This window comes from Rhinatrema bivittatum, chromosome 1 (assembly GCF_901001135.1).
Source record: "Rhinatrema bivittatum chromosome 1, aRhiBiv1.1, whole genome shotgun sequence".
In the NCBI taxonomy this organism is placed as follows: Eukaryota; Metazoa; Chordata; class Amphibia; order Gymnophiona; family Rhinatrematidae; genus Rhinatrema; species Rhinatrema bivittatum.
The window spans coordinates 503,537,372-503,550,455 of record NC_042615.1 but is presented as its reverse complement, the minus strand read 5'-3'; the positions used below and the strand labels follow the sequence as shown (position 1 = coordinate 503,550,455).

The 13,084-nt window shown below is 49.0% G+C and overlaps 1 protein-coding gene across 2 annotated transcripts in view; it reads right to left on the bottom strand.

Moving 5' to 3' along the window:
* PLXNA3 (plexin A3) overlaps nucleotides 1-13,084 on the bottom strand; it is a 314,146-nt gene that overhangs the window by 92,600 nt on the left and 208,462 nt on the right. For both annotated transcript variants that reach the window (XM_029610331.1, XM_029610339.1), the window contains exons 13-16: nucleotides 5,766-5,911; nucleotides 3,926-4,046; nucleotides 3,138-3,274; nucleotides 855-1,025 (exon numbers count right to left, since the gene is read on the bottom strand). In XM_029610331.1, coding sequence (XP_029466191.1) covers nucleotides 855-1,025; nucleotides 3,138-3,274; nucleotides 3,926-4,046; nucleotides 5,766-5,911 — 575 coding nt within the window. The remainder of the gene's footprint in view (nucleotides 1-854; nucleotides 1,026-3,137; nucleotides 3,275-3,925; nucleotides 4,047-5,765; nucleotides 5,912-13,084) is intronic.

Here is a 13,084-nt window from a genome sequence, read left to right as displayed (position 1 = left end):
GTAAAGCCTGGGATGGGCACAGAGGATCCTCAGCGGTGGGAGAGTGAGGGGTAAAGCCTGGGATGGGCACAGAGGATCCTCAGCAGTAGGAGAGTGAGAGATAAAGCCTGGGATTGGCACAGAGGATCCTCAGCAGTAGGAGAGTGAGGGGTAAAGTCTGGGATGGGCACAGAGGATCCTCAGCAGTAGGAGAGTGAGAGATAAAGCCTGGGACAGGCACAGAGGATCCTCAGCGGTGGGGGAGTGAGGGGTAAAGCCTGGGATGGGCACAGAGGATCCTCAGCAGTGGGAGAGTGAGGGGTAAAGCCTGGGATGGGCACAGAGGATCCTCAGCAGTAGGAGAGTGAGAGATAAAGCCTGGGATTGGCACAGAGGATCCTCAGCGGTGGGGGAGTGAGGGGTAAAGCCTGGGATGGGCACAGAGGATCCTCAGTGGTGGGGGAGTGAGAGGTAAAGCCTGGAACAGGCACACAGGATCCTCAGTGGTGGGGGAGAGAGGAGTAAAGCCTGGGATGGGCACAGAGGATCCTCAATAATGGGGAAGTGAAGGGTAAAGTCTGGGACTGGCACAGAGGTTCCTCAGCATTGGGGGAGTGAGGGATAAAGCCTGGAATGGGCACAGATGATCCTCAGCACTGAAAGAGTGAGGAGTAAAGCCTGGGAGAAGTACAGAATATATTCAGCAGTGGGGGATGGAGGGTTAAAGCTTGGGACAGGTACAGAAGTGGGGGATGAGTATTAAAGCCAGTGATCAGGCAGGACTACAGATGCAAGAAGTTATGTATGGATAATCTGCTCACATCATATCACAGCATTCAACATTCTTGCAAAAACACCTCCTCTGGGCCCCTTACTTGCAGATACTCCACTCTGGTTCAACCCTGGAGATGGAGGGATCCTCTGAGTAGGTGTATATCACATCTGAGTTGGAGATATTTGCTCTGTCCATGCCCAGAGTAATCGTGGCCTGACTCGGGCCCAGGGAGGAGGCAGGCGAGATGCAGACGATCTCCCGCAGGCTCCTCCTGCCATAAAGAAGAATTTATTCATTTTAAAACATAAAAACTGGCAGTTGGACCTTCTGGCCTCCTGCCAGTGATAAAGTCCCATGTTTAACAATGATTCCTCTCGGTGCTGCCTTTGTGGGAATCCGCTCTGTGAATCCCAGCTCCGATTTGGCTTAGTTTTCTGGTTATGAATCGCTTTCTTGCATAGTTGCACAGGTACAAACATAGACGGTAACTTTAAAAACAAGCACGCAGGCGCCCTTACACATGCGTATGGGGCGCGCAAGCGGACATGCGCCTGAATTTTAAATCACGTGCACACTTGCGCGCGTACGATTTAAAATACGCTTTACTGCGCATGAGCGTGCTCCTAATTTCAAGACGTCACTCCAGCCAACGTCCTTCATGTATCTTCCTTAGGACGTTGTCGGCCTTTAACGCGTGCAGGTAAGCAGAGTTTTAGGGCCTAAACAACTATTTCTAAAGGCTTACACCTCGTCAGGAGCAGCAGTAAATATACGCAGCTAACAAGCCGCTGCGTCCTGTGGCTTCCAGTTTTAAAATCCGAATCTACATGTGTCAACTGTTGGCCCCGCCCTGGAACACCCATGCTCTGCCCAAGCCCCGCCCCCTTCTCTGCCCCCTTTATAGCTTGTGCATGCGCATACATACACGTAATTAGTGGCTTTTAAAATACGTGTCACTCACGTGCAGCCTGCATAGTCGCGTACGTGCACCTTTTAGCGCGAGCAACGCTTTTAAAATTCGGCTCATAGTTTGTGAGCCCTCTGAGGACAGGGAAATACATACAGTATCTGAACATAATCCACTTTAAAGTGCCTGAAAGGCAGAATATAAATAAATTAAATTAAGGTTGCAATGGATGAGGATGATAAGAATGTGTTCTGTGCTGGTACTTGTCTCACTCCAGTGATAAAAGTCCCTATATAATAGCGATCCCTTCAGGTGATTCTCGTGCATCTTGCGTTCTGCAGCTCCGAGCTACTTACTGGTTAAAAATTCTCTGCCACTTTACGCACTCAGTTATGGCAGACAGAAAACGTAATCTGAAACCCGCGACGTGTGTTGTCTAATGGGGTCAAGCGATGGGACCCTTACAACTTCTGGCTGCTTGGAACACGAATCTTGCAAACCTCTTCCTGAAACCCACAGAACGAAGCGAGGCCGAGCTTTTAAGGTATCTGAGCCCTCGTAAAATAGGATGGGGGCAACAAAGCACACCAGCTTGCAGAAAAGCACAGAATGATCCTCCATGCTGAAAAATGAGCCTTTTGCCATAATTTAGCAGATTAGTTTAGTGACTGTAAGGCCAGGGTGAATATTTGTTTCATTGTGTGTCTACGGCTTTTTTTTTTTTAAACCAGCACTTTACTGATAATGTAATCAGTTAACGACTGATCAATACCCGCATGACAAAGCTTATTACTTAGTGCTATCAAATGGTGTGTCACTTATTTCTCAGCACGTGTCTGTAATGCAGCATTTTCAAGTTTTTTCTTGCATGGGGGGTGAAGTCTGAGATATGGAAGGAAGGACAAAGCCTGGGACGGTCACAGAAGATCCTCAGTGGTGGGGGGGAATGAGGGGTAAAGCAGGGGCGGGCACAAAGGATCTTCAGCAGTCGAGGAGTGAAGGTGAAAGTTGGAGATGAGGTGGTGTTTATGGACTGCAGCAAGAAATGAGAAATGGGGCAGACTGGATGGGCGCAGAAATCTGTATCTGCCATCACATTCTAGGTTGTTTTTCTTTTATGGTCTGCACACATCGTTAAAGGAAAATCCTGAGTTTGCTATATTTTTGTGGGATCGATTGGGGTCAGATGGAGCTTTTACATATATCTTTAAATGGCACACTAATCTTACCTCATCCCACTGCATAATGGGGCTTCTCCTAGATATGCTAGGATTACAAGGCCTACCTTGCAATGGGGTAAAACTATCTCAACCTAACTCTGTGATCCAGAGTTCTCTGGTGACTGTATTATCTTAATTTTGCCTGAAGTCCTTAGTTCCTGACTCCTCACTCTCACACTCCTCGAAAACCTGGCATCTCCCGGCTGTAGGTCAGGATGGAATTTTTTTTAAGCTGCCATCACTTGCTTCCACCCACCTGACAAACTGGCACTCTCTGTCCCGCACTAGCACGGAGACAGTGCTGCCTGCATCCAGGTTCCTGCCGGAGATGGTTATCCGTGTGCCGCCAGACATGGGGCCCCTTGCTGGGCTCACTCTGTTGAAGCTGGGAGTCTGAAAGGAAGAGGGACATCTTTAGGCAGGCAATCTCTTCAGTCTGCAGACCTGGGATTTCTTTCTGCCTCCCTGCCCTCCCTCCCTCCCTCCCCCCCACCCATCCCTTCCCCTCTCCCCATTAAGCAGCACTCTTCCTACATCATTGAAGGATCTGAGCCAAGATGACTTCATACCACCTTGAAAAGAAGGAAGCAGTTTTGGTTTTATCCCCCGTGCATGCCAGTAAATGTAGCCTGCCTTTCTAAGGGCACTATACCTCCATGAAAGGAATGGAGGGAGGTGGGGGTGTGCGGGAGCGGTAGCAACCAGGACGGGCTCAGCCTGTCCTACCCTCTGAAAGCTATCAGAAGGTATGCCTTCTGTTTGACTGGAACAAATTAGGGACCAAGGTGCCAGAGAGTTTAATAATGCTATAAGACATGCTCCAAGTGTCCCCTAAAAGTAGACCTCTCCTATAGATCATTTCATCATGCTTAGCCTCACTGTGAGGGGGGAGGGGGGTCGTGACAACCCTGACTGTTCCCCTACTGCTGGTACAAAATGGCTGCCTCCAGCACTAGCAGGAGGAAGTCGCTCCTCAGGGTCAGCATTAGGACACTTTAGCTCTCTGTTCTGAAGCCCTGCATAAAAGTAAAAAGAGAAGTTTACCACGAAGGTGTAAAGCTGTTCTGACTGGGTACGATAGTCCAAGCTGCAGTCGCCCACACACAGCTCCACCGGTCCTGGAGCAGGGTTGGGGATCAGGGATTGTTCCATTTCGCAGACGATCCTGAACAAGGGGGTGGGGGAGAGACACAGTCACAAGCATTATTGTAGGGGGGGGAAGGGGGGGTGTCCACAATGACCTGAGGAGAAAGCAGAGGCAGTTTCGGGTGCCAGCACTTCCCCCTCCCTCTTGCTGCCATGATATCAATCCACCATACAAAAAAAAATAATAATTTACAGATTTTTTTTTATAGAGCAACATATCACTTTAAAAAAAGTAAACAGGAGAAATTTTAACAAAATGAAAATCTTTATTGATAGCAATATAGAGAAGGCTGTGCTGCATCCGCCTAAGCACAGGGAGTTTTAATTAAGGGAGAAAGCAAAAAAACATTTTTTTTCTCCACTGTCTGGTGCTGGGAAAAAAATTTTGGGTGATTTATGCTTTACTTACCCTTCCCTAATTAGCTGTGTAACTGCGGGGCACAGCTGAGCACTTAACGAGGGCTCCTTGTATAATTCATGTTGTGTGCATGATCCTTTGCATTAAAATGATTTTTTTTAAGGATTTTTAATATTTATTAGGGCTGATTTCACAGGGCACGCGCTCCCTTGAAGCCCAGAGAGTCACTACCGGTTTTGCAGAATTCTCTTTTTTCATTTTAATCGGCACCACTTGAAAAACACACTTCCTGTCATTTCAGACCACATACCAGAGGGGGCTAAAAAGCTCAACGCGTCTAAGTGCAGGTACCCTGGTCCTGGTTTCCTCTGGCGCTGCCCAAGGCCCTAATGAAATTTGTAGTCCTGCAGCAGAGATTACAAGAGACAGGCAGAGAGGTGGCAAACCAGCACTAGCTCAGGGTGGCAGGGGTGACCAATGTTCTGGCTACTCAGGCTTATTCTTTTTTTTTTTTTAATATATCCCACCCTCCTTGCGCATTCTTCTCTCTCTTTTCCACACACCATGCATCTCTAGAGGAAGGAGGAACTTTACAAGCTCCTCTCTGGTACCTGTGCCTGGGCCTCTCCCCTCCTCCCCCCCCCCCCCCCCCCCCCCACTATAATAGTGCAAATATGAATTCCATATGACTTATTTAACTTACAATCAGGCAATGAGAGTTCCTTACTGCCCACAAGCCACTCTGCGGTTAATACAGACAACATTCAGGCCTCAACAAGGACCATGGGGGCCAAGAGGGGCTTTACAGTCACACAAAGAGGCCACTGTTTCTGTCCAGTAAAAAAAAAAGAAAAAGAAAAAGAAAAAAATCCCTTTGTGTTCAATAAGGGGCTTTTTTTTTCCCCCTCTCCCTTCACCCTGTCTCTCATGAGGTCGTTTTGTTGGGGAGTGGTGGAAGGGGGGGGGGGGAGTAAGATCTAACTTGTGCCCCCATGACTATACAGAGGCGCTTTCTCCTTCTCTAAAGCCTACATAATGGAGTGTTCTGTGTATGGACACCCTGAGACGAAGTCTGAACCTCAGTGGAAAGGTTAAGCCTGCTGAGAAGAGGACCGCCTTCGGGAGGGGAGGGGGATCGACATGGGAGCCGGGGTCATGGCAGTAAAGAGACCGGAGGAAAATTGTGGGGAGGGGTGCACAAAGGGAGCAAGTCACACAGCTTTTCTTATAAAGCTCCATTCCCTCTCTCTATTAAAATCAGACATTGGGAGGTTCCTAGCCCTTCTCGGCCTTTTCCTCAGCTGGAATCACCGCAAATGACTTACATAACTCTTAAGAAAGGCATGGGTTTTCCATCCTTCACTATAGCCCAGGCCTTACCTCTCGGCACTGATGTATTCTGTAGGGATAGAGCTACACTGGACTCCAGCTACCTGGATCCAGACCTCATGGGAATGAAAACCCAGGTTTCCCCCGTCAATTGTCACTCGTGTCCCTCCTTCCCTCGGGCCTGTGAGTGGCTGGATCTAAGACACAAGAAAACAAAAAAACACACACTGGGAGGTCAATACTCAGCAGTGCGGCAAGAGGACAATTTATCCGGTTAAAGTCAGCTGGATAAATGATCACGGATCTTCAGCGGAGTTGCTGCTGATTAGACGCACCACTGACTATAGACAAATAAAGTTCTAGTTAGCTGGGTAAACTTAGCCGGCTAATTTCAGGACTTTGCTCTGGTACAAACAGACTTAGCTGGATTAACTTATTGAGCTACCTCAACTCTGCCCAGAATGCCTCCAACTTATCCAGCTAATTTTTATCCAAATCAGAGGCGTACAAAACGGTGGGAAATCTAAAACTCACGGTTTCTCCGGCTGAGTCCCAAACTTAGCCAAAGAAACCATCTGAATTGACTTAGGGTGCTCCAAATGTGGCCTGTGAAACTTTGTTTTCAAGATAATTTTATGAAAAGGTTGTGTTGGCAAGATACCAACATTTTAACATACAGTGTCAGCTTTCACAAGGGAAGCCATTTTGTTTACTAGTGATGTCACTGATGCACTTCCTCACTTCAGTAAGAGCCCTTATTCTCGCACCTTGTCATTTCTCTTTTCAAAGTAATGAACACACCATAGGCATGCATGGTACAGAAAAAGTAAAATGCTGCTACTTATACCAAAGTGAGATCCAGAGATGCCAAGGGTGGTCTCTCCCAATGAGTGAGATTGGCCAAAGAATGAGATTTTTCAGGCAGCGTGTCTATGGTATAAATCTGGGTTCTCTTGAACCCTCTATGGGCTGCTCTCTGTGCCATGGGAAGCAGATGGCATTTTCTCTATCAGGGGACAGTAAGCACAATCAGAAACTGCTGTGCTCAACAATTTGGGGAATATATCACTGTTCTCCTCCCAGCACCCAGTCTCCTGCTGTATTGGTTTCCAGTTTCTGTCTGTGTTTGGCTCCAGGTGCTGCTAAGGCCTTCTTTTTCTCTCCATGTGCACTTTCTGTGTGTGGCTCTCAACCAGGGCCAGTGCAAAGGTACTAGGCATCCTAGGTGACTTGACTTGAGCCCAACCACAGCCCTCTCCATACACAATTAAAAATTATACACTTATAACAAATTTTACATGAAAAAGGACATTCAAAGTACAGTCTCCTGAGGTAAACATATCACTTAAAATTACATGTATATTATATTTACATGCATTGCTGTGATGCCAACCAGAAAACCCCGAAAAAAAAAAGCAAAAAAGACACTTGAAACCTATATGGAATTAGGACTATTTTAACATATGTTGGATGTGGGTTTGGACCTCAGAAAGTAATGAACAAACAATTTCAATTACATTATAATAAACCTCTCATACCAAAACAGCACTAACTGCCAGCTTTCAAACAGTAACAACCTTACCTATGAAAAGGCAACACTGCAAATATCATACCAGGCCCTAAAACACAAATACACCTCCTATTAGAAAAACAGAACAAGCCAGTTTGCTATAGATCCTTACACAGAAACTACATGCTAGCAGAATACCTCACCTCAATCGCATGTATAGAACACAGACAGACCCTCACCAAATACATAATAAAATGACCAGAAACTATAAACTGAAACCTGTAGACAAAAACTGAACTGGAAACCATAGGCCAGACTCTGTATGTAGAACAACAAAGGAAAAAAACAAACAATTCCATTCATCATAAAGCATCAGACAATAACATCAAGAAATATAAAACATCAACCATAATAGTAAAACTATACTAATCAAAAGAATAAATATTTAAAAACAAATGAATGGAATAATATCCACTAGTTAAAAACTCAGAACAATTATTTTTAACTAACAAAACAATAAAATATTTCAAACCAGCAGACACCTCAAATAATAAGCCATAATTAAAACTAGTAAGGACATAAAAATCCCCTGCTCTCCGTACCTGGGAACTTTTTATTTCCAGTCACCCTGCATTGTTGTAGATTAGTGGGGAGAGAAGGGGGGGGGGTAGAGGCATACAAACTTTCTCCACTGTCATATACACACACATACATGCACACACATCAATGTTCTCACATACACCCCCATATTCTCTCTCTCACATACGCTCATACACACAAACACGCATGCATGCAGGCTCTCTCTCTTACAAACATGCATATAGGCTTCCACTCTTTCTCATACACGAACATGCACACAGGCTCTCACTTGTCACACACACACACAGGATCTCAGGACTTCTCCCTTTCTTCGGCCATGGCGGGATAAGAGTCTGCTGTGGCCCTGCCAGGTTTTTCTTCGGACTATGGTGGGATGGTGTTTTCCGTGGCCCCACCGTGGCCTCTCTTCTTTTTTTTTTTGGCCACTAGCAGGCAGGAGCTTGCCCTAGTTATTTTGCCGCCCCTGTTCCCAGTGGCCTAATACGCAAGAGGAGGGGGTCACATTGTGAGAGCGTGAAACCCACACCTAATATGCGAGTCTCATACTTAACGTGTGAGACTCGGCGTGTCTGGAGATCTAATGTGGGTAGTCTTGACACTATTACGAAACAAAATGGCTACACCCTATAACAAGTATACAATATGTAGCCCATGAGCCACATGGTATGATCTGGATGTGTAAACCTATGTGTTTTGAATTCTAATGCTATGTCCAGAGAATGTTATGAATATGCTCTAAATGGAGTACAAGTCAGACTAGAGTTGATTTTCTGTGTGTGAAGTAGTGTATGTGAATAACTTGCACTGAAAGAGAATAGTAGACAGACATGGTTAGAGAGAGAATGCCATATAAAGAGATGTTCACTCTGGTCATAAGGACAATGGAACAGTAAATAATTAGGAGACCCTGCTTACACACACTTTGGAGGGAACTGGACACCCACAGAAAATTTGCCCAAGAGAAGGGAAGGAGCTAAATCTAGGGAGGGTAGTTTTATACCAGCCCACGTCTAGAAAGTACACGCGAACTTCAGTCCTAATTTTCAAAGCATGCTTACATGGCTGATTCCGCTCTGAAAATTGGCAGGTGTACATGGAACCCTGCATGGCACACACACACACACACACACACACATTTTCGGCTGCTTGGGAGCAGGGGTAAATGCATATGCACATATTTAAGTGTGTACTTTCGAAAATCCAAAGCATGCATGTAAATGGTTTCCCTGACCCCAACTCCACTCCCAGTACGTCTCTTTCAAGTATGCATAAACGTACATACAAAATCACTTCCAAGTGTACTTTTATGCACACAAACCCGTTTTATGCACGTAAATGCTTTTGAAAATTCCCCCCACAGGAAAGCCAAGAATAGGCGACACTTCTTCCACTCCTCCTGCTTTTCCAAGAAAGAATAACTAGCCAAGTTATTCCCACAAGGAATATTTCAGCGGCATTTGTGAAGCTTGCATCCCAGTGCTCAGCACAGCTATCTGAGAGCTGTGAACACTCAAGTGTACCTGAGGAATAGCTAGTAGAGGAAAATTAGTTTCTTACCTGATAATTTTCGTTCCTGTAGTACCAAGGATCAGTCCAGGACACCTGGGTTGTGACTCCGCACCAGTAGATGGAGACAGACTAAAACTTGTGGGCGGAGCCATATAAGCCCCTGTGCCAGTCACAGCCCCTCAGTCATATGTAATGTCAAAGTAGAAACCCAAAGGGCAACCATAGCTAACTAACAAAACTTGCCATTTAATCGGAAACAATTCCAACCCCTGCGGGAACCGGACTCCCCAACCGGGAGAGCGAACAAGCGGTGAGCGCAAGGAAACAACGATGAGCGGACTCTCCGTCAGCGGGCGGGATCCTGGACTGATCCTTGGTACTACAGGAACGAAATTATCAGGTAAGAAACTAATTTTCCTTTCCCTGTACGTACCAGGATCAGTCCAGGACACCTGGGATGTACCAGAGCCAACTTACCGAGGGTGGGAAGCAGAGAGTCCTGCTCGGAGTACCCTCTCTCCAAACCCTCCGACCTCAGCGGCCTGAACATCCAGACGGTAATGTCTGACGAAGGTATGCAACGACTGCCAGGTAGCCGCCCTACAATCTCTTGGGGCGACACCTGAGAAGACTCCGCCCAGGACGCAGCGTGAGACCTTGTCGAATGAGCCCGAAGACCCACCGGCGGAGTCTTTCCCCGTACAAAGTACGCTGAGCCTATGGCCTCTTAGAGCCAACGGGCGATCGTCGTGCGAGACGCTGCAGCCCCTTTCTTGGGACCAGAAAGGAGGACAAACAGATGATCCGTTATCCGAAAAGGATTAGTGACCTCCAGATAGCGAAGGAGGGACCTCCTCACATCCAGCTTTCGTAAGTCTCTCGTCTTCGGATCCGACGACTCCCCGACCGCGAAAGCGGGAAGTTCAACGGATTGATTCAAATGAAAAGCCGAGACGACCTTCGGAAGAAAGAAGGGACCGTGCGCAAGGAAACGCCTGTGGCGGAGAGTCGCAAGGACGGCTCCCTACATGACCACGCCTGCAATTCCGAGATACGGCGTGCCGAAGAAATCGCCACCAGAAACACGGTCTTCAACGTGAGATCCTAGACAGTAGAGCGCTGCAAAAAGGCTCAAACGGTGCCGAACATAAGGCAGAAAGAACCCAATTAAGATTCCAAGCCGGACAGGAAGGACGCAAGGGAGGACGGAGATGCTTAGCCCCCTTCAGGAAAACGGGCTATATCCGGGTGAAGAGCCAGAGGGGATCCCCCCGACCTTCCCCCGCAAACAACCAAGTGCCACCACTTGGACCCGTAGGGAACTGCACGCCAAGCCTCTGGCCAGTCCCACCTGGAGGAAAGCCAGAATATCAGAGACCGCAGCGGCGGTGGGATCCAAACCTCGCTTCATACACCAATCCTCAAAAACTACCCAGACCCTGACATAAGCCAGGGAAGGAGACTGCTTCCGGGACCTCAGCAGCGTAGCAATAACCGCGTCCGAGTAAACTTTGCTCTTTAACCGATTCCTCTCAAAAAGCATGCCGCGAGACAAAAGTGATCCACATCCTCCAAACAGACGGGGCCCTGATGAAGCAGCCCCGCGAAGCCGTGGAGACGAAGGGGAGCCTCCGCTGACAACTGAATGAGGTCTGCGAACCAATGGACGGCGTGGCCACTCCGGTGCCACCATGATCACGTTGGATGGGTTGCAATTCTACACGCCGCAGGATCTTGCCGATCAGTGGCCACGGGGGAAACACGTACAGCAGCACATCCGTCGGCCAAGGGAGCACCAGCGCATCGACGCCCTCTGCTCCCCGCTCTCGACGCCGACTGTAAAAAACGCGGAGCCTTCACGTTGTGCCACGTGGCCATCGGATCCAAGTGGGGAACTCCCCACGTCCTGCAGAGGAGAAGAAACGCCTCGTCCGCCAGTTCCCACTCTCCAGGATCTAGACGATGCCTGCTGAGAAATCCGCCTGCACGTTGTCGACCCCGGCAATGTGAGACGCTGCTATGCTGCTGAGATGTTGTTCCGACCAGGCCATCAAAATTCTCACCTCTTCCGCCACCAGTGGACTTCTCGTCCCTCCTTGACGACTGATGTAGGCCACGGTGGTTGCGTTGTCTGACAGTACTCGGACCGCCTGTCCCCGCACCAAGGGTATGAAGGCTTGGAGAGCCAGACAGACCGCTCTGGTCTCGAGGGTGGTTGATAGACCATTGAGCTTGCGACGCTGACCAACGACCTTGCACCGACTTCCCTAGGCAAACTGCTCCCCAGCCGGAGAGACTGGCATCCGTGGCCACCACCGTCCAGTCGGGAACGAGAAGGGATATGCCACAGGACAGATGACTTGGATCCAGCCACCAAAGAAGACTGGATCTCGCCGGACCCACAAGCGGGAGCAGTAGGTAGAAATCCTCTGAAACTGGTGTCCAACGGGACAGCAAAGAAGACTGCAATGGCCGCAGGTGAGCGAACGCCCAGGGTACCAACGCGAGCGTTGAAGCCATAGACCCCAGCACCATCAGGTAATCGCAGACTCATGGACGGCGAAGAGACAACAGACGCCGCACCTGAGATTGCAGTTTGCATATCCGATCTTGAGAGAGGATTACCCTGCCCCGTTTCGTGTCGAATAAGGCCCCTAGATATTCCAAGGACTGAGTGGGAGCCAAATAACTTTTGTTGTAATGGACCACCCAGCCTAGGGACTGCAAGAACTGGAGGACCCTGTCCACCGCCCATCGACACTGACTCTCTGACTTCGCCCGAATCAGCCAATCGTCTAGGTAAGGAAGAACTAGAAGACCTTCCCGTCGCAGCTGCGCCGCCACTACCACCATCACTTTCATGAATGTCCGAGGCGCCGTTGCAAGACCAAAAAGGAGCACCCGAAATTGGTAGTGCCTCCCCAGAACGCAGAACCTCAGAAACTGCTGGCACGATGGCTGAATGCCCACGTGAAGGTACGCCTCCTGTGAGATCCAGAGGAGTCAGAAATTCGCCCGGACGCACCGAAGCAATAACTGACCGAATCGTTTCCATTTCGAAGTGGGGAACGCGAAGACATCTGTTTACCCCTTTGAGGTCCAGAATTGGCCTTGAAGTGCCGTCCCTTCTTGGGAACTACGAAGTAAATGGAGTAACGGCCCGAGCCGCGCCGATCGGCAGGGACGGGGGATATGGCCCCCAAGCTTTCCAGCCGACGGAAGGTGTCCAACATCGCTGCCCTCTTCCTGGGGCCTTGCAGGGCGAGACCAGGAACTCGTCCGCTGGGATGCGAGCAAAATCTAACTCGTAGCCGTGTCTTATCACGTCGAGGACCCACTGGCCCGACGTCACCCTGGTCCACTCCTCGAAATATAAAGTTAACCGTGCCCCTATATTTGGAACGGCGTGCCGCAGGCGCGACGAGAGGTGGACCGGCCGGAGTTCAATGCGAGGGCTTGGACCCCGCACCCGACAGGGCCCCGCCTTGCTCCCCGTAACTTTTCCCACGAAAGGACTGCTGCCATTGAGTGTTCCGGGAAGAAGATGGTCTATACGAAGAGCCGGCGGATCTTTGAGGGCACGATTTCCTGGGCCCCCGGAACCGGGCACTGGCCGGAAAGGAGGGCCGCGCCCTGGCCCTATCCTCGGGCAGCTAGAATGCCCTGTTCTCTCCCAGAGAAACCATCAAATCATCCAACTCCTTGAAAGGTAACGAACCCAGGTGGGCTTTGGAAGAGCCATCCGCTGCCC